Genomic DNA, 21,215 nt, shown 5'->3' with positions numbered 1-21,215 from the left:
GAACAATGAAATGGTTTTGTGTGTGTGGGCAGAGGAGAAGAATGAGGGCAAGTTTAGGTTGGTGAAATTGTCCTCAATTCCCAGTTGATCAGGAGGCTGAGAAGAGAGGATTAAAACTTCACAGACTTCCTGGGACACAGTGAGGATTCAAGGCCAGCCTACTGGTAAGAGAGATGCCAATCAAAGATAAAAGACCTAGGAGAATGGGGAAGTAGCTTAGTGGCAGGTACTTGAATGTGTGACCCTCTGGGTTCATTCTACAGGAACACACACACACACACACACACACACACACACACACACACACACTATATGACCACCACCACCAAGAAGACAAACAGCAATGAACCCCCAGAGAACACAATCACACTTATTTTCCTGACCTTTGACCCCTCCTCTGTCCAGAGAACGTGAACAGCACCCTGACCTTTGTCACTATGAGTGGGGAACTAAAGGCCAGAAGAGCAGAAGACGGGATTGTCCTGGACTTTCCTCTCTACCCAACCTTCCCCCAGATTAGCTCCTAATTACTGTATTCTCACAGAATGATACCAGGTGTAGTTACTGCTGCAAACTGTGTTTAGCCCACAGTTCCCCTGCTCGGCAATAACTTTATCTCTGTTCCCCTTCTAGGACTTCCATGAAGTTGAAGACTTGATAAAGGTTGGTGAAAAGAATTTGTGTTGAGCCTGGGTGATGCGATGCGGTTGTTTGTGTTCAGAAGCTCAGGCGTGACATGGTCCCATAAAATAGCCCCGTCCAGTGGATGTATTGCTCTGGAAGCCTAGGTCATTCCAGGTCAGAATGCTAGTGTTGTGTTTATTTAGTAAGGTTGATTGCTTCCAATGAACCTTTCTTTCCTCACTGCGTAGCCCAGGCTAGCCTCTTTTGCCTCTCAAATACTAGGGTTACAAGTTGTACAGTTACACCTGACTCATTTGATTTAACCATGACCAACATAATCGCCATTGTGGGGCAGAAGTAAGATAGTTTGGGGCAGACGGGGGTCGGGGAGGGGGACTGGAAGGAGGTGATGAGGAAGCTATCCGGACCTTTTGGACCATGAAGGGTTGAATTTCCAATCAATAAAGATAGTGGGCTTGCTGAGCAGAGCATGATAAGACAAGTTCCAATTATGGGGCTAGCCCTGGGTCCTGACATACGGATCAGACATGGGGTGTTCTAGTTGTGGGTGCACATACAGCTACTTCATTTACTTTTTCCAACTCAATGAGGTGGGCAAGGAGCTCCCACTGTGAAGGACAAATGACACAGGGATTCAGACTTGATTCTAGATTGACTCAAACTTGAGAGAGGCAGACAGGAATAGAAAGCAGGGGAAAGAGAGGTGAGGGACGGGTGGGGGTGGGGTTAAAAACTGGAGTCCTGTGGACCTGCCTGATGGAGCTGTGTGCTGGGACATGTGCTGAGCACTGATGAACAGTGCCTGCTTCGAGGATGGCAGAGGGGAAGCTACATGAGCCCCTGAAAGGTCCTTTGGTTGGTCAGGAAGTTAGCTGTCTTTATGCCATACCTTGAGTCCTGAAACTGAAGCAGCCTCATGGAACCTGGGGACAGTGGTGGACCTGGCTCACAGCACATACTTCAGAAGAGATTTTTCCTTCTATGTGGGGATGGAGGCATGTCTCTGGAGGTGTGTCGGATATCACTGTGTAGCCCTGGTTGGCCTTGACCTCACTATATGCACAATATAGGCCTCGAGTTCCCAAAGAGCCTCCTACCTCTGCCATGCATGAGCTGGAGTCAAAGTTGTGCCCTCTGCAGCTTTGTTCTGTTGTTTTCTTTGAGGCAGGATCTCAGGCATTCCAGCCTGGCTTCACGTTTGCTACTAGCCAAGGCTGACCCCAAACCCCTGACCTCTCTGCCTCTCTCTCTGCCTCTCTCTCTGTCTCTCTGTCTCTCTGTCTCTCTGTCTCTGTCTCTCTCTGTCTCTCTCTCTCTGGTATAAGCACACATCACTGCCCAGTTAATGTGGCCCAGGGCTTCTGGCGCGATAGACAAATATCCAACAACTGAGGAAGAACTGGCTTCTAAGAAGTTTTGGTCTGATTCACAGGCAGCCATAGGTGACACCGTAGTCCAGGACATCCGGTACTCCCCAGATACCAAAACCTCCTGGTCCGGCTCAGCGATTCTTTTTTTTTTTTTTAAATATTTTATTTATTATATATTTGAGTACACTGTAGCTGTCTTCAGACACACCAGAAGAGGGCATCAGATCTCATTACAGATGGTTGTGAGCCACCATGTGGTTGCTGGGATTTGAACTCAGGACCTCGGGAAGAGCAGTCGGTGCTCTTAACCACTGAGCCATCTCTCCAGCCCCGGCTCAGCGATTCTTATGACAGGTAAACACCACGTTGGACCATTTACATGCTAGCACCCAGATTTCTAACTCTGCTTTGGTCAGGCTGTGCTAGCTCCAAAGCGTGGCTTACCTTCCTTTTTCTTCTTTCCTTTGAGACAGGGTCTCCCCATGTAGCTCCTGCTGGCCTGGAACTCACTCTGTAGATCAGGCTGGCCTCAAACTCACAGAGATCCACCTGCCTCTGCCACCAGAGTGCTAGGATCAGAGACACCCACTACTATGCTTGCTTGGCCCAGCCACGCTCTTTCCCATGGGTAGAAGTCAAGGCAGGCTCTCCTTTCCCTCTGCTGAGCCATCTGGGTGCAGTCCAGCCTCTTCCCCCTTGTATGTAGGGTAGTGTGGAGATGCTTATTCCTAACCCATCCTGTCTGTGCCCAAGGTCCTTTCTAGAGAGCCTGAAGGTGAACACAGAGCCTCTGCCTGGAATTGAGAAGACAGGAAAGGTGAAAGGCCTCATCCTCACTGTCAAAGGAGAGTCTGGGGGGCAGACGACCCCGTATGACTTCTTTTTTTTTTTTTTTTTTTTTTGTGGTTCTTTTTTTTCGGAGCTGGGGACCGAACCCAGGGCCTTGTGCTTCCTAGGTAAGCGCTCTACCACTGAGCTAAATCCCCAGCCTCCCCCGTATGACTTCTACTCCAGATACTTTGCGCCTTGGTTTGGTGTACCTGAAGACCCGGTAACAGGTACTCCTCCCTTGACGTTTCTTGTGGTCAGAGTCTGGGCTGGGTATAACCAGGTGCTTGTAGTCTTACTCAAAGAATTGAAATAAAAGCCCAGAGAGATTACAAAGTAGTGAGGGAGGTTTCTTTAAAGCAGTAGTAAAGAACAGGAAAGGACGAACTGTCAAGATAGTGAGCTATATAAGCAAACACCACGGAGGGTTCCAACTATGGCTTGGAATGTATATGTATGTTTGTATGTGTCTGTCTGTGCTCTTGTATGTGTAGTATCCCCAGAAGCCAGTAGATAGCGCTGTAACACGTGGAGATGGAGTGTCCCGTAGTTGTAAACTGTTCAGTATGGGTGCTATAGTGCCTACTCCTGGTTGTCAACCTGACTGTATCTGGAATGAACTACAATCCAGAATGGAAGGCTCACCTGTGATCCTGATCTTGAGGCTGGGAGATACAAGTTTCTGATGTGGAGCTTGGTATGGAGGCCTTGAGGCAAAGTGGCTATGAATCCCAGGAGCTTAAGGCAAGGAGATTTCTGAGTTCAAGGTCACCTGGGACAAAGCAAGTCCCAGACCTAGGTGTGTTGTTGGTACACACTTTTTTTTTTTTTTTTTTTTAATTTATTTATAAGTACACTGTAGCTGTCTTCAGATGCACCAGAAGAGGGCATCGGATCTCTTTACAGATGGTTGTGAGCCACCATGTGGTTGCTGGGAATTGAACTCAGGACCTCTGGAAGAGCAGTTGGGTGCTCTTAACCGCTGAGCCATCTCTCCAGTCTGGTACACACCTTTAATCTGGGGCACACCTTCTGCTGGAGATTTACATAAGAACATTGGAAAAAGGAAGAGTCTCTTTTTGCCTGCCTCTTGGGACTGAGCCACTGCTAGATTCTTGGACTTCCATTCACAGCTGCTGCTGATCATTGTTGGAGAGTTGGACTACAGACTGTTAAGTCATCAACCAATTCTCTTACTATATAGAGACTACCCATAAGTTGTGACTCCAGAGAACCCTAACTAAGACAGGTGCTAGGAACTGAACTCAGTCTTCCATAAGAACACTAAATGCTCTTAATGCTGAGCCATCTCTCCAGTCCCTGACATCTTCTTTTATGGGGTTCAAGAAAAGAGTTTGGTTACTAAGGAGATAATTTGGGGAGATTTTCTGTTTTGATTGGCAAGTTTATGGGTTATGTAAGCCCTTTCTCCCTGAGCATATTGCTTGTAATAGTGCATCTGTTTTCAATCATACACACACCCAATTATGCATAGGCATAAGATGATAAATAGGGGATTCTCCCTAAAAGTTCACTTTTCGGACAGTTTGCCTTATTGTACATGTGCCCAAAACTAGTCTAAGTTGGACTGGCCTGTTGACCATGGTGTGGTTCTCAGATCGTGTTCCAGGGTTTATTCGGATAGAAATAGGATGCTATCAAGGGGGTATTAAGGGGAGTAGATGCAGCTCCAGCTCTGAGGGGGTGGGACAGAGAGAGGTGTGTGCATAGCTCAGGCCAAGCGGAGTCCTAGGCTGCTAAGTTATCCCCTATGTTTTCTGCTCACTGAAACAAGGGGAGAGGCTACAAAGTACCCTTCAAGTGACCTTTACTAACAATGTACCTAGATACCTGAGCCAACATTTGCAGACCTTGTACAATCTGAAGAAGAGGGAAGATATCAAATGGGAGGAAATGCAGTGCCTTCTATTTTCATTCTCCTTGAGGACAGGGTCTAGGTAGCCAAGGTGCTTGATGGAGGGGCCTGCTAGGGGAAGCAGGTACAGGGTTGAAAGGAGACAGGCAGGGACTCCAGGTGCCAAGAGCCAGGATGGCTCACTGAGTCCTTGGTGGGGAACAAACCATAGGAATCCAAGGCTCAGCATACAAGCACAGCTAAAGACTCAGGAGAACATCCACAGTGTCCATGCGGAATGGTGAGCTTCTCCCCATGGCAGAGGATTCTGGGCAGTGTGTGTGTGTGTGTGTGTGTGTGTGTGTGTGTGTGTGTGTGTGTGTGTGTGCGCGCGCGCGCGCGCGCTTGAGTGACGTATTGGGTCCAGTACTTCCGAAATGAAAACACAAATAAAAAAACCCTGCAATTAAAAAGAATGGGCGGGGCTGGAAAAATGGCTTAGCAGTTAAGAGCACTATTCTTCCAGAGGTCCTGAGTTCAATTCCTAGCAACCACATGGTGTCTTACAACCATCTGTAATGGGGATCTGATGCCCTCTTCTGGTGTGTCTGAAGATAACAACAGTGTACTCACATACATAAAATGAAATCTTTAAAAAAAAAAAATAAGAGAATGTGCTTAGAGTCCCCAAAGCCCTGAAAGGTTGCCTGTTATCTTTTTCCTCTTTTCCTGCCATTTACATTTACACAACAGGAGGATGGAGTTATGCTCCCTGAAAGATATAGACACTTTCACGTGAAGGCCTTGGTGTGACCATGGGCTCGAAGACAAGCATTGAAACTCACTGTCCTGTCTGGCATGGTGGTACATATGTAAAGGAGCATTTGGGAGGTTACGACACAAGGAAATGAAGTTCAAGATTAGCCTTGGCTAGTTGCAGGATAGCCTGTGCTACATAAGACCATCTCAAAAGAGAAAACACAAAGAAACAAATAAAAAATAGCCCTGTCAAAGGTTCAGAGAGAGCGAGACAGATTTGACAGGTCCTTAGGAAAAGCTTATTCATAAACTTCTCTCTCCCCTTACCTCACTCCACACTGTTCTGTGGGCTACCTTGACGTAGGATCTAAGGTTATTTGCTGATACATTTGGGCCTGCTCTCATAGCTCCCCACTTCTTTCAGGGTCCACCCACACTCTTCTTGGCCCCTACTGGTCTGAGGAGCTGGGGAAGAAAGAAATGCGAGGTAAGAAAGCTTCTCTGCCCTTTCTCGCCTTCTCTCTGAGTGTTTGACCTTCCAATGCTTGGCAAATGGGATGCCACAGAGTCATGGCCCCCGCTCTTGGCTTCTTGAGACACAGCACTGCTGTGGAGTTCAGGACTGTGGAGTTCAGGATGGCTAGCGTGGACCTCGGTCTCCTGAAGGTCCAGTCCCCAGGAGAGACGTAAGACTCAGGTGCACAGGAAGGAGCTCCAGCGGGACCCAATCCAAACCAACCAAACAACAAATGCTCACCATCAAAGTAGAGCTCTGAGCCCTAGGGATACGATCTCACTGAAGGGAGGAGGACTAAGTCTCTGTGGCCTTGACTCGGAGAACAGGTGTTTGTTCTCTGTCCTCGGTGAGTCTGATGACCAGCTGAGTATGGAGCTCCCGGAAGGCTGAGGCTGTGCCTCTCTTGTGCACCTGGCCTTGTGGTTGCCTTAGCTTACTACGAAAAAACAAACTCCCTGTGACATTTCTGAGCCGAGAAGAGGCATGGGTGGTAGAGGTGAGGGTGGGGGTGTAAGAGGTGAGTGGGGGAAGGTGGGGGTGTGAGCCTCCTCGATACACCTTCTTAGACTTCTCTACCTCCATCTCTTCCCACATCCCTGAGTCTTCCTGGAGGAAGCTTTAGGTGGGTGGGAGGCGGCTGGCACACTGTAGCGAGTAGCTGAGGCCCAGGAAGGACAGGGCCAGGCAGTGTGTGCACAACTGTATGTGGACCTCTGCGGCTGCAGGAGAACGGGATGGAGGTGGGAGGGGCCATGAACACAGGGAGGGATTCATTCTGGAAACTGGCCTGGGAGGAGTCCTGGGTTGGTAACAATAAATCCTGCACTGGGTGGTAAATCCCAGGGGGAATGCTCTTGGTTGTCACCAGGTCGTGCTCTCTTTAGCCTTTCAGTGTTCCTGCCGAGGAGGGGAGCTGGACATTTCCCTGCGACCTGATGGGCGGGTTGACATGAAGGGCGGAGCCGCTGTTGTCTTGGAGGGCATGCTGACAGCCTAGAGATGCTTATGCTGGGCTTGCAGCTCAACTCTTCTCTACAGCCAAGAACCCAACCCAACCCAACCAAACAGCACCAAGTGGTGCCCTCAGTCCTCTCGTGAAGACCAGAGAAGGGAAGACATTTGATGGAGGTGCTGAATCCTCTCCTGATTCTCCAGAATCCTCTCCTGGTGGTGGTGGTGGGCTCCGGGCTCTGCCTGTGTATGCATCTTCAGTCCCTATAGCAGACACGGATGCTGTCCCTTCTTTTGATTATGACTGCCAAAGCAAGAGATGCATTGATAAGGAGCCAGATGAAATTTAGATTTAGGTGTGGGTGTCTTATAGAAGTTTTTTTTTTTTTTTTCCTGAGACAGTTTCTCTGTGTAGCCCTGGAACTCTGTAGACCAGGCTGCCCTCTGGAACTCTGTAGACCAGGCTGCCCTCTAACTCACAGAGATCTGCCTGCCTCTGACTCTAGAGTGTTGGATTAAAGGCATGTATCACCACCAAAAGGTTTCTGATAGATTTTACACACGCACGTATGTATGTATGTATGTATGTATGTATATATGTATGTATGTATGTATATGTGAATTGAATGACAGAGTCTTATGGTATAGCCCTGGCTGGGAAGAAACTCTATGTAGATCAGGCTCACCTCCAACTTGACATCTGCCTGCCCTGCCTTAAGTGCTAGGTTAATGGTGTGCCCCATCATGCCCAAACTCACAATCTTTTTAATAGACCCAGTAACTCTGTGGAAATAATACTAAAGAGAGTGGACGGTAAACTGCTGCAGAGGCTTCACTATGGCTGTGTTGAATATGGAGTCACGTGACTGTAAAGACAGCAAGAGGAGACAGCTCATGTGGAAAGATTCAAAGGAACATCAATGTTTAAGAAACAAATCCTTTTAGAAGTAACAATCAGGACAATCCCAGGAAATTAAAACAGTATGTATTTGATTTGGTTGTGTCATGATAAATATACATACTAAGAGTGTATGAGCCAAAATCCTTCCCTCCTGTGTGGCTTAGAATGGCAATGTCTTCTGTTGTTTAATAAAGCATGATTTAACAGAGCTTCGAATTTGGTGAAATCTGTGCTTCTGATTCCCTGTGGGTGCCTTTGGAGTAGGATTTCCTCCTCCAGTTAGCAAGATAGTCCTAAACCGGATGTGACAGCATGTGCCTGGAATCTCAGCATTTGGGAAGGAGGGGCAGGAGTTTAAGGCTAGCTTTAACCCAGCAAATTATCAGCTAGTCTGAGCTACTTGAGACCCTGTCTCAACAAACAAAGTCAACCTCTCCTAAGAACACTACGGGTTCAGGGGCTAGGGAGGGGATATGCCTGTGTTAGAAGACATGGCCCAGCATGCCTGAGTCCCTGAGCTTAAACCTACACACACACACACACACACACACACACACACACACACACACACACACTATACATACATGCAATTTCAGGAGACTATTTAACTGACATTTTAGAAACTTGTAGCTGTAACTCCTGACTATTGGGGTTCATGCATTTTTCTTTGCAGGGACCATTTAACATAAGCTGATGAATGGAACCAATCGGTCAAGCCCCAAACATAGTTTTCTTTGAGATGGGGGTATCCCTGTTACAGAATATTTGAACCTGTTTCCAGTTAGACTGTAGCTCGATCTTAGCAGACACTTTTAATCTGGCTGGCTGGAATACAGACACACCCTTGGTATTCACCTTTAATCCCAAACAATGAAGGTGATGTTAGTTTGTAGAAGGAAGCTCCCATGTTTGAAAATGATGTCTAATTGAGGGGCAGACAAAGTGACAAATCAGAAAGATTTGACAGAATAGGACATGCCCAACTCTCAAGAGGAGAAGAAAGATGCTACTTAAGGAAAAGACAGACAGTATAAGAAGAGAGAGTGTACACTACAGGAATACAATGAGTTCATGGAGAGCAGCCAAGAGAGAGAGAAAGAGGCAGTTTTACTGGGAGAGTTTTCAGAGAGAACAAGCTGGACTCAGGTGAAGACAGAATGAGCCAGAGAATGAGAAGGAGCCAGAAGATTAGAACTTATTGCCAAAGTTAGCATGAGGCCAGGCAGAGCAAAGAGGAGAAAGAAGCCAGACTGAGTCAGGTGGGAGAGGAGTTTGAGCCGGAATAGCTGAGTTGGACCAGTGAGCTAGAATTCAGGAAGAACTAGAAAGGGTGAGCTTATTCAGCATCAAGTCTCATGCTGAAAGCATTCTAGGTCTCGATTAGATTGTACGGAGGCTAGAAGCTTCTAGGCCTAGGCCTAGGTTAGCAGAAGGAGGCAGTAAACCTCGGAGATGACAAGTACAACAGAATAAAAGTGACTTTTCTATTTCCCAAGGATGGCCTTGAACTCAAGGCTGCCCTCCTGTTGCAGTCTCCAGACCCCTGGTACCACAGGCCGGGGTCACTGAGCCCCACTGCCAGGTGTGGAGACAGAAGCCTGTAATCCCAGCTATTCAGGAGGCTGGGGCGGGAGGACTGCAGGTTGAAGGACTGTGTAGGTTCCACAGATTGGTCAAGGCCAACAAGAGATGTCATTGGCAACATCCCAGTCCCACATAACAGGTAAACAAGATTAGCTAGAACATTTACCAGTCGCGTGTGAGGTCTGGGCTCCATTCCAGCAGTGCAAAAGGAAACCCCATGTCAGAATAGAAGCTTTGTTCTTTTCTGTGCTGACTCATGCTATCACAATGGCGATTTACAATGAAACCTCCAAACAGCCGCATAAACAACTGAAACTCAGTGAGAAACCAGCTCTGCTGCTGCTGGAGTCCTGGTAGATGACACTCAACAACAAATCCTCCTAGCCCTCCTGTTTGTTCTTGGTCCAAGCTCTAGTTTGACGTGTGCCCAGTAATTACTTCTTAAATCATTTCAATAGGTATTGTGTGCCAAGGGCTCCTCTAGCGGCCATGTGAGCTCAAAAGGAGAAAAGGTAAGTTGGCTGTGGTGGCATGGGACTTGAATCCCAGGACTCGGGAAGCAGAGTCAGGCAGATACCTGAGTTCAAGGCCAGCCTTAAGAACCAGTCTAATGGGGTTGGGGTAGAGCACTTGCCTAGCAAGCGCAAGACCCTGGGTTTGGTCCTCAACTCTGGGAGGGGGCAGGAGAGAAAGATCCAGTCTAAGGAAGGCTGCACACTAAGACCCAGTTTTTTTTTTTTTTTTTTTTTGTTTTTTGTTTTTTGGTTTTTTTTTTTTTTAATTAAGAAGAGGGCAATGTGATGTTTCCTACTGATGAAAATCCAATTGTTACTTTTTACCTGTTAGATTAATAAGGACAGTAAACATTCATATACTCTGTAAGCTGGTTAACTCTTACTGCTTTGAGACAGGGTCTCGTGTATTCCAGGTTGGCTTGGGATTCCCTGTGTAGCCAAGGATGGCTGTGAGCCTTTCTGTCTCTCCTGCCTCCACTTCCTTGGGCTAGGATCACAGATGTGTGCCATCATGCCCTGTTTAAGGGCCACTGGGGAATAGATCCTGGGTTTTGCTTGTGCCAAGCAACTGCTTATGTGCCCAGCACTGAGATACTCTGCAAAGGTTATGCAGTACAAATGCTAAAAAAGAGGCAATCACATTGGCATAATTGTTTGGCTTTCAGTCTGGGAACCATTAACTTAACTGCGTGTGTACCAGTAAAACATTAACTTTTTTTCCCCCAACAACAGGAAGTGAAGCGGGCTCCCAGCAAGGCAGGCAGCTCCCAGACAGAGCCAGTGAGGAAGATGAAGCTCCCGATTTTCATAGCAGATGCGTTCACAGTGACGGCTTTCCGAGGTAATCCTGCCGCAGTCTGCCTGCTGGAGAGCGTGAGTACACAATTCTCAAGGGCCATGCCTGGAATTCCAGATGTGTGGAGAGCCCATGCCATCTGTAAAATAGGGGACACTGTCCTGGTATTTACCACTTCAACTTTTGTTCTGTGTCATGTTGCTGATGGCCATGTCTTCAGGTTATGAGGGGAACGACTGCACCTAGACAGAGTCAGGCCCACAGAGACTTCCAGGCAGGGGGACCTGGCAGCAGCTGGGAGTGGGGGCTCATGCCTGTTAATCTGGTGTTCCAAAGTAACACTCAGAGGATATGAGTCTGAGGCCAGCCTGGGCTATGTGAAGAGACCCATCTTACAAAATAAAAAATAAATAAGGAAATAAACTAAAAAGTATAGAGGGAGGGGGTCTTTCTGGCCATCAGTTTAGTTTTAAGACTAGATATGACTGAAGCTACCTTTGAATCTTATTTTAGGGGCTCTCTCATAGGGGTTAGAAGAAAATCTGAGGCAAGGTTGAGATTTGCAACCCTGGCTGGCCTTAAGCTTCCCGTGTAGCTGATGCTCCACTCAAACTCCATCTGTCTTAGCCTCCTTGGTGCCTGGGTTACAGCTGGGTACCATCGTGCCTGCCTTTAACCTTCCCTAGTCCCCACTTAGAAGTTCTTTTTAAGGGCTGAAGGCTCATTGTTTAAGAGTGGCTACTGCTCTTGCAGAGGACTTAAGTCCCATTCCTAACACCCATATGGGACATGTACAGCTGCCTGTAGCTCCAGCTCCTGGAGATCTGACTTCTGAGGACTCCGCATTCATGTGTATAAACACACACACACACACACACACACACACACACGAACACGTGCACACACATGCACACACACACACATGCACACGCACACACGCACACACACACAGAGGCATGTCTGCACTGTCTCTCTCTCCTAATCTCCAAAGGCTCTACCCTCAAGTAACAGACACACACAGACAATCGATCTCTCCATTAAAATAATCACAAAAATATATTGAGAATCTCTTTAGGATCAAGAAAATAAGGCACCTACAAATAATTAAGTTAGAAGCAAGGAACTGGTCTCTAGTCTGTGGAAAAATTAGTTTGCCAAACATCCTCCTTTTATAAATAGCTCTCTTGCAGCTCCCATGCTGGCTTAGCAGGTAAAGGTCCTTGGCCTTTACCAAACCTGAAGAACACAGAGTTCAAATTCCTGGGAGCCACATAGTGGAAGCAGACAGCCTCCTCCTGCCAAGACATCCCCTGACCTCTCGAGTATGCCATGGCCCCCAAATAAATGAGTTAGTTGAATTTAAATTTAAAATCCCATATAGTTCTTAGATTACAATGATTGCTAATAATTGTTAATGGGACTAAAAATTCCTTGGCCCTCTGAGTGAATGTTGTATTATTTCCTGGATAGTAGGAAGCAGGGAACCTTTCTATGACGCTTTATATCCATGGTCAACTTGGCAGGCACTAGAGTGGCCTTGGTGACACATCCCTTGATGCTTCTGTGAGGAAGGCCTCAGATGAGGTTACTTGTATTGGAAAGACCCACCCTAACTCTGGACAGTACTGTGGGCAATAGATGAAGTCCTACCTGAGCTTGAATCCTGTGATATGAGCAGAGTTGGTCAGGGACCACTGTGCTCGGAGAAAGAGGTCTTTGGGTGAGACTCAGGGGAGTGACAAAGCCCCTAGTCTGTGTATAGATGCTGACAGAGTGTCGGGGCTGCAGCTTCCCTCTCTGGTTTGGTCACATATCAGACTGTTCCCTAGAGAGCCATGACCCTGACACTAGCTGGCCCCTCCTCCCCTGCTGTACACAGTGATGGCTTGGAACTTCCTTGTTGAGTAGAAGGTACTCTCCATCAGAGTGAGCACAGCCCACCATCCCAGCTTTTCTGTATGTGCGCCTGTCATTTCTTCATTCCCTCACCTCCCCAATCAGGTTCCCAGGGCCAAGCTGTGTGGACAAAGGACAGCAGAGTTTCATGGATGAGAATCTTTGACTGCATGAAAGAAGAAAAGTGGGGTGGGTGTGGGGGAGCCATGTATACTCAGTTCACCAGGGTCCAATTCCCAACGTCTACATCAAAGGCACCTGTAATCCCAGCATCCTCACAGTTGTAGGGGAGCAGGAGAATCTGGAAGCTTTGAGGCCAGTCAACCTGGACCACATGGTGGGGTGGCAGAAACAAGAGAGGCCCTGCCTTCTGTTTTGACGTTCACTAGAAAATTGTCCTCTGACCTCTGTACCTATGCCTACTCTCTTTCCCCCTTCTCTCTCATTAAATACATATTTAATTTAAAATTAATAAATAATTGATGATTTAATTAATAAATAATTAAATGAAGCCCATGCTTCCTGACTGTGGAGGAAGTGGGACTGGCTACTCCACACTCCTGCTCCAATGAGTATTATCTCCTGTCTCCAAGTCAGAAATATGTATATGGCAGCTGTGTGGGTGGGGCGGGGTGGGCGACAACAACCAGTTCTCTCTATGTATCGATGTAGTAGTCTTGAGATTTGAAGAATTTTAGCTTTCAGTTTTCCCCTGGAAATAAAAGTCTGCATGGTTCTCTAAACTCTTTTCACCTCCAGGCAATAATATCAGAAAACACTGGACTCACAGGACTCCTCTCCCTCCCTCTAAAAAACCCAATTAAAATATACTCCATTGCTTATATAAAATTCTAAAACTATATTTTTTGTATGTATTTGTACGTGTGGGTTATGCCACTTGTGTACCCATGGAGTCCAGAGGAGAGGGTCAGAGCCTTTGGAGCTAAAGTTATGGGTGATTTTGAGGCACTTCTACAGGTGCTGGGAAACCTTTTGGGTCCTCGGGACGAACAGCAACACTATTAACCATGGAGCCATCTCTTCAGCTCTGGAAGTAAAATTTTAACCTAACCTTTCTGTCTCATCGCCCTAGCAGTGGGACCATAGGCAAGCAACCACCCTTTTCTTTTTTTCTTTTTTTCTTTTTTTTTTATAAAACCAAAAGCAGTGGTCATTTATTCCTCAATTTTTGTGCAAGAGTGTAGAGATGCATTTCAAAGAACCTGATGACTAGAGAGCACAACCACCCTTTTCAACTTGCTTGTTTGCTTGCTTGCTTGAAGGGTCAGCAACATGGCTCAGCCAATGAGGTGTTTGCTATGCAAGCATGACAACCCGAGTTCAGTTCCTGAAGCCCTACAGGTGGCAATGGAGAGCCCAAAGGTTGTCCTCTGACCTCCATGGACATATGAAGCACGAGTGTCCCAGAATGTTAAATTAACCAGTTGGCATAGAAGTGTCATCATGTGTGGGCACTAGAGAAGCACTCTGTGAGGACTTGTGTCTTTTAACTTTATAAAGAACAGCAGGGCTGGTAAGATGGATCCCTTGGATCCACTTGCTGCTAAGTCTGATGGTCTCCCTTCTGAGCTCCACACAGGCATGGTGGTATTCAAGCACACATACCCAGCCTTCCTCCCACAAAGGCAATATCTTTTTAAAATGTAGAATTAGGGGCTGGAGAGATGGCTCAATAGTTAAGAGAACTGGTTGCTCTTCCAAAGGACCTGAGTTCAATTCTCAGCACCCACCTGGCAGCTTATAACTGTCTGTAACTCCAGTTCTAGGGGATCCAACGTCCTCACTCAGATATACAGGCAAAACACGAGTGTACAAAAAAAAAATTAAAAATAATAAAAAATGTAAATTTTGAGAAAACCATTAGGTGGGGATGATAGCACACATCTAAAATCTCAGCACTTAGGAGACTAAGGAAGAGGATTATGAATTAGTGAATATGGAGATAGCCTGAGCTACATAGTAAGAAAAAAAGATTATGAATTAGTGAATATGGGGATAGTCTGGGCTACATAGTGAGTTCCAGAACAGTTTGGACCTTACAGTGAGATCCCATCTGAAAAAACCATAAAGCAAGCCTAGAGGTGCAGCTCCCCTCCCCCAATCCCAGCCACTGAAGAGGTAGAAGAATCCTAAGCTGAAGGGGCTGGAGAAGATGGCTCAGCAGTTAGGAGCACAGTCCACTCTTCCAGAGGACCAGTGTTCTATTCCCAGCACACACATGGCAGCTCTCAACTGTCTGTTCCAGGGGATCTGCCACAGACACACATGCAATCAAAACACCAATGCACACAAAAGAAAAATAGAGAGAGAGAGAGAGAGAGAGAGAGAGAGAGAGAGAGAGAGAGAGAGAGAATATGCCTCCATAAGATCCAGCTGTCAGGCATAAAAACATTATAAGCTGAAGACCCACCCAAGCGTCTTCTAACTTGTCTACAAAGGAAAACAAGTGAGTGAATAAATAAATAAATGCCTGGGCCCAGAGCCCAGTGATAGAACTTGACTAGCATTCATGAAGCCAAAGGCTTGATTCCCTGTGCTTGGAAAAGAGAATTAAAAAAAGAAGAAAAACATGAGATCTTTTACTTGGCAATACACTGACATAAACAGGAAGCTGGCCTGCTGCTGTGGGCTTTCACGTGTATAGAATCTGAAAAGTTGTCTTTATAAACTTGCCTCAAAGTCCTTGAACTTCAGAAGTTGAGAGCACACAGCTATGTTAACGAACAGAGGTCGCCACACCAGGGAGTCTGGTCTGTGTTTCCAAAGTCTCAGTGAGTGTTTGTTCCTAATCAGATACTCCAGGAAGACGCCCATCAGCAAATTGCGAGGGAAATGAACCTCTCAGAAACGGCTTTCATCCGGAAACTGCAGCCGACGGACAGCTTCTCACAAAGTAAACGCACGCGTGTTTGTTTGTTTGTTTTGATTTGTTTTGTTTTTCATTTATTCCTGGGTGGTGGTGGTAAGGGAGGTTTAAGAGAGGTGTTTATGTGCTAATCTGCATGATGACAGCATAAGTGGGTCTTGTCCTCTAGGAGGTCTATTGAAGTTAAATCTAAATTTAAAGTTTAAGATGTTCCCTACCATCTAAGTGCAGCTGTTGGAAAATGGGTCCCCAGGGCGGTACATGTCCTAATAGGAGAGGTCTTCTTTGCCTTCTTTGAAGGTGGGTCTCGGGAGCAAGATAGCTCTCACATGGGTGTTGGGCGCCCTCTCATGCCTGTGCCTTGTGCCCTGGGCTGAGGTAGTGAGAAGGCTCTTAGTGGGTGCCAGCTCCTGACCTCCAAGCCTCTTGAAGAGTACTCAAACCGTGGGGTTCCTCTATAGAAACCCAAATGGACTAAGAAGGTGTTGGTGAACCTACAGTTTCTGCTCCAGACCTAAGTGCAGGGTGCCTGTGGATGTCTGCACTGGTCGTTAGACAAGTTCGCTGTTAGCCTCACCAGCGAGAGATTTAGGGAGATCTGAAGGCCGAAAGCCTGCCTGGGTCTAACTTGCTTCCCTCTGGCTTTTCCTCCTCTGAAGGTTCTTGCTTTGGACTAAGGTGGTTTACGCCAGTGAGTGAAGTCCCCTTGTGTGGCCACGCCACGATGGCCTCTGCGGCTGTGCTGTTTCACAAAATAAGTAAATGAATTTTTTGTGTGCTTGTATCTATGCATGTGTGTATATATATGCTTTGTTGGGTTTTTTCCTGAGCTACGTAGCCCTGGCTGTCTTGGAACTCAATCTGTAGACCAGGCTAGCCTCTAGCAGAGATCTTCTGCCTCTACCTCCAGAGCTGGGATTAAAGGTGTGAGCCACCACACTTGACTCCTGTATGTAAGCTTCTGCCTCGATCTTCCTAGTACTGGATTCCATGTGTACACCACCAGCAAGCACTCCAGAGGTAGAAGCAGGTGGATCTTTGTGAGTTCAAAACCAGCCTGACCTACATAGAGAGTTGTGGGTTAGTGGGGACTTCAGAGTTAAGATATTGTCTTGAAAAAGAAATTAAAATTTAAAAAAATATAAAGTTGGCTGGGTTTATAGCTTCAGGGTTAGGTCACTTGACAAATCTGTGTACTGTAAGGGTAGGGAGTCCCCTATACCAAGCTTATTTTCCTGACCTTTGACCCCTCCTCTGTCCAGAGAACGTGAACAGCACCCTGACCTTTGTCACTCTGAGCGGGGAACTAAAGGCCAGAAGAGCAGAAGACGGGATTGTCCTGGACTTTCCTCTCTACCCAACCTTCCCCCAGGTTAGCTCCTAATTACTGTATTCTCACAGAATGATACCAGGTGTAGTTACTGCTGCAAACTGTGTTTAGCCCACAGTTCCCCTGCTCGGCAATGACTTTATCTCTGTTCCCCTTCTAGGACTTCCATGAAGTTAAAGACTTGATAAAGGTTGGTGAAAAAAATCCAGTTAGGGCCTGTGCGGTTTGCTCATTTGTTCATGTTTTAACAGAAAGCTCTGGTATGATATTGTTTACTGCTCAAATTGGCAGTGTGAACCTGGGAGAACGTGTGTGTGTGTGTGTGTGTGTGTGTGTGTGTGTGTGTGTGTGTGTGCGCGCGCGCGCGCGCGCTACAAGTGGGTGGAGGAGTGGGAGTGGGGGGATTAAAAAATGAGGTATACTGGTCTCATGCAACAGCCAACTTTATTCAGAGCATCAGACAATTTATACTCTGAGGGTTAAGAATCACCTGGGGGGTGTGCATACCTTTAATCTCAGCATTTAGGAGGCAGAGACAGGTGGATCTCTGTGAGTTTAAGGCCAGCCTGGTCTACAGAGTGAGTTATAGGATAGCTAGAACTGTTACACAGAGAAACCATGTTCTGAAAAACAAAAGGGGGGTTGGAAATCACATGACTAAAGTTTACAATCACAAGAACAACATGGCCAAACCATGTTTTTCTACAGAGGCATGTAAACAAATAACAATAGCCAGTTGTAATGGATAATTTGAAGTAAACTCACTCCTACCACTACACCTGGGAGGGGCCCGGAAGCACATTCCGAGAACGTGTTATTTGAAGAAACTGAGGTGTTTTCTCACAGGCACCAAGAATTCTCCCTCACACTATTCCATTCTTGGGTTGTTTTCTGACGTTAAGTGATCCTATAAAATGGGCCTCCTGGCAATGTAGGCATTGCAGTGCAAACCTGGGTGATTCCAGATCAGAATGTTAGTGTTGTGTTCACTTAGTAAGACTGAGTGCTTTCACTGAGTTGTGGTCTTCCTTTTCTCACTGGGTAGCCCAGGCTAGCCTTGAACTTGCTATTCTCTTCCTATCAAGTGTTGGGATTACAGGTTCGTGCAATCACCCTCAACTCATTTGACTTAACTTTGAGCAACATGGGACCTCCATAGTAGGACCTCCACAGTGGAACCTCCATAATGGGAAAGATCCTGATGTTTAGGGCTGACAGAAAAAGGAAGAACAGCCCCAGGTGATGAATTTAGCAGGCATCCTCAGCCCCCACGAGTGGTGAAAGGATGGATTTCTGTTCATTCCTGCTGGAAGGAGCATCAGCATGGGGTGGGGTGGTGTGACCAGGCAAGTGCAAGGAGGAAGGCTGGGAATTTCCTTTGTCTTTGCAAAATCCTTCATTAAACAGAGTTGATTGCATGAGCACTGGGTGGTGGTTGGCATCATTTACTGGAATCTGGACAATTTATCAGTGGCCACATCACTGACAAACGGCGCCCTCTCTCCCATTGCCATTAACTGCCAATGGTCTGTCAGGGAAGCCGAGGGCCTCATGAGCCCCATTTTGCAGTTTGCCATAGCTGATGTGATGTGATGAGTAGGAGCCATGTCTTGTGCCTCTGTGCACCCTTCCCATCCTGTGGATTTTACGTGCTTCTCGCCTCCTCCTTTATTACGTTCTCTGACTTTTTGGAAGGTAGCATGACTGTGACACATACTCATTTCCCAAAGCCACAAAAGTAGTCCCTCCTAGGATCATAGCCTTCCCAGCGATGGGCACCTAATCAGGTGCACACACAGTGAGAGGCATGAGTCCCACTGTGTGAAGCAGGCCTCCAGTCTAATGAGAAAGTGGTTGGTTACATCTCTAACAGTCTCGCCACTATTGCACCTGCATTGGGGTGTTCTTAGAAAAGACCATTCCATGAAATGTGTAGAAAGAAGGTGGAGAGAAAGGATGGAAAATGCTGGCAGCTGTCATGGTCACCAGCTTGAGTGGGGGACAATGAGAGGGAAGAGGAGGACAGAGAAAGTGCGGGTGCCTCCCAGTGAGGACAAGAAATACAGCTTGGTCTCATCATGCCTTTACAGGGTGTGAGGCATCACAGCCACTATCATTGTCATAAAGAAGCTGTCTGAAGTACTGTTGTCGCACGGAGGTTCTAGAACCCCAGATGCATAGGGGAAGAAGGACAGGACTCATGTCAGTGCAAGGGAGCTCATGAGAAAAACATGGTTGGGATTCTGCTGAGAAGCCTCCCAACCTCCATTCACTCTACAATGTGTGTGACTGTCCCTTTCTCTCCCACTGTTGTGGGACTGACTTCAAGTAGGGCGATGTGAACCATGTTTGTTCACCTTAGAAGGAGGGTACACAAAGCAGACCAGAGAAATGATTCCATGGAGTCTACCTTGGTGAGCCAATGACTTTCATATGGTCCCTTCCAGCAGTGTGGGTGACTGAAGAGAAGCTGAGTCACTGGCAGGCCCTTTTAGCACAGGAGACAGCTCACTAGGGCTGCATCATGGTGGCTTCCTGTACTGCCTGTGGGTAGTTCCACCAGAGAGTCTGCAGTAAGAACAAATTAAGCTTATCCCCAAATAGCTTAAAATAAACTGAAAGGGCAACATAAGTCCCATTTGTCTTCATTTAAGGACCCCATTTAAGGACTCCATTTTAAGAACAGGGCCTGACCAAAAAAAAAAAAAAAAAAAAAAAAAAAAAAAAAAAAAAAGGCACCAGCTTCAGGAATAGATTTGTGAGTCCCAGAAACTAGGACATAAGACACCAGCTCTAGGAACAGACCATAAAATCCAGAACAAGGTCATAAAACCCCCTTCCCAAGAACAGCCTGGGGATAACCACAAAAATGGGGAAAAATCTCATCCCAGAATGGACCATCTGCACTGGGCAGCCCTATCCCATCACATGGTTGAACTCTTGACATAGGAGTGCAGACCACTGACCACCCCTAGCAGCTGCCAATAAAATTTCACATTACGTAATCCTTCTAGAGAGTTCCCTGGTTCTGTGGAAGAGTGCCTTTATCTAGTGTCACCATTTTAGAGAATGGCTGGCCCCTGCACGATGACTGTTTCTGCAGAATAAACACTGTCTGAGTCTGGGGTCTTCCTTCAGCAGTTTTTTGACCCTTACAAAATGAGACTCAGACTATGATTGTTTCATTTGGCTTTGACAATTACTGAGGTTCACCCCAATCCAGCTTTCTAACTGCAGGCCTGGCTACCTCCCCAGCAGTGTACCCAGATACTTGCTGTTATTCCTGGCCATGTGCTCATGGTCATCTCCCCTCATGGTAGCTTCCTCCTCCTTCCTCTTTCCTCCCTGTCTCTCCTTTTCCAACAAGGTCACTCCTAACCCACCTACCTCTAATCCCTCCAGCAATTGGCTGTAGCCAAAATTATTTTTTTTTAAGATTATTTACTTACATGAGTACACCTCAGACAGACCAGAAGAGGGCATCAGATCCCATTACAGATGGTTGTGAGCCACCATATGGTTGTCGGGAATTGAACTTAGGACCTCTGGAAGAGCAGTCAGTGCTCTTAACCTCTGAGCCATCACTCCAGTCCCTGCCAAAATTACTTAACCAATAGTTTTAAATCAAGGAACAAGGTTTGCACAGTAAGAGCTTGTAGACCTTTGGGTGAGAGTTTAGTATTACAATACACTGCAACAGGCCTAACCTCAACAAGAGTTTCCTTTCCAGATCAACTTGTGAGCCTTGTAACTTTATGAGTTTCCTGGACTTTTTAGGTTTCCCTTAGTTTCTTGTGTCTGAGGAGACTTCTTCCTCTCTCCAGGAGGGAATATTTTAATTGGGAGGAAACAGCTGCACAACAGCACATTGCATCTATGGCCTCAGCCATGGGAACTGGAAGTCCTTAGAGGTGAAGTCATGCAGTAGGGACCATATCACTCTCCTGCCCAAAGTCTGGGCCTGGTACCAAAAGGAGAGAACTAATTCTTACTTGTCTCCTGACCTCCACACTTGAGCCCACACACATATACACACATAAACACATACACACACACTCATACACATATATACAACTATACACAACACAAATACATACACATACATACAACATACAAACAAATAAATATATAAATGAATTGATAAAGGAGATACAGCCCCAGAAAGTCTCCTGTGTCACCCCCATTACCAGGGTTTACAGGTATGTGCATGTGCCACACCTGGCTTTTTATGTGTGTTGCTGGGGATTCAAACTCAGCAAGCATCTTACTCATCTCTCCAGCCCCGACCTTTTTAAGCAGGGTCTTTCAATGTTCTGGAGCTCACTGATTAGGACAGATTAGCTAGTCAGCAAGCCCCAGGGAGCCTCCAGTCTCTGTCTCC

At 46.6% G+C, this 21,215-nt stretch overlaps 1 protein-coding gene across 4 annotated transcripts in view; it reads left to right on the top strand.

Moving 5' to 3' along the window:
• The window catches only part of Pbld1 (phenazine biosynthesis-like protein domain containing 1), a 47,900-nt gene that overhangs the window by 22,840 nt on the left and 3,845 nt on the right, over positions 1-21,215 (top strand). Inside the window, exons 4-11 of one of the 4 annotated variants that reach the window (XM_087596804.1) lie at positions 406-513; positions 632-663; positions 2,078-2,130; positions 2,334-2,369; positions 2,769-2,881; positions 3,008-3,073; positions 5,882-5,944; positions 6,859-7,705. In XM_087596804.1, coding sequence (XP_087452930.1) covers positions 406-513; positions 632-663; positions 2,078-2,130; positions 2,334-2,369; positions 2,769-2,881; positions 3,008-3,073; positions 5,882-5,944; positions 6,859-6,971 — 584 coding nt within the window. In that variant the 3' untranslated portion in view covers positions 6,972-7,705. Of the gene's footprint in view, positions 1-405; positions 514-631; positions 664-2,077; positions 2,131-2,333; positions 2,370-2,768; positions 2,882-3,007; positions 3,074-5,881; positions 5,945-6,858; positions 7,706-9,646; positions 9,764-9,868; positions 9,923-10,657; positions 10,799-15,431; positions 15,532-16,163; positions 16,263-16,766; positions 16,877-16,994; positions 17,025-21,215 lie in introns of those variants that run through there. The other 3 variants (XM_087596803.1, XM_087596802.1, NM_138530.3) reach the window with 3 other exon arrangements.

This window comes from Rattus norvegicus, chromosome 20, assembly GCF_021556685.1.
Source record: "Rattus norvegicus strain SHRSP/BbbUtx chromosome 20, alternate assembly SHRSP_T2T, whole genome shotgun sequence".
Taxonomy (NCBI): Eukaryota; Metazoa; Chordata; class Mammalia; order Rodentia; family Muridae; genus Rattus; species Rattus norvegicus.
This window is presented reverse-complemented; position numbering and strand designations above follow the sequence as displayed.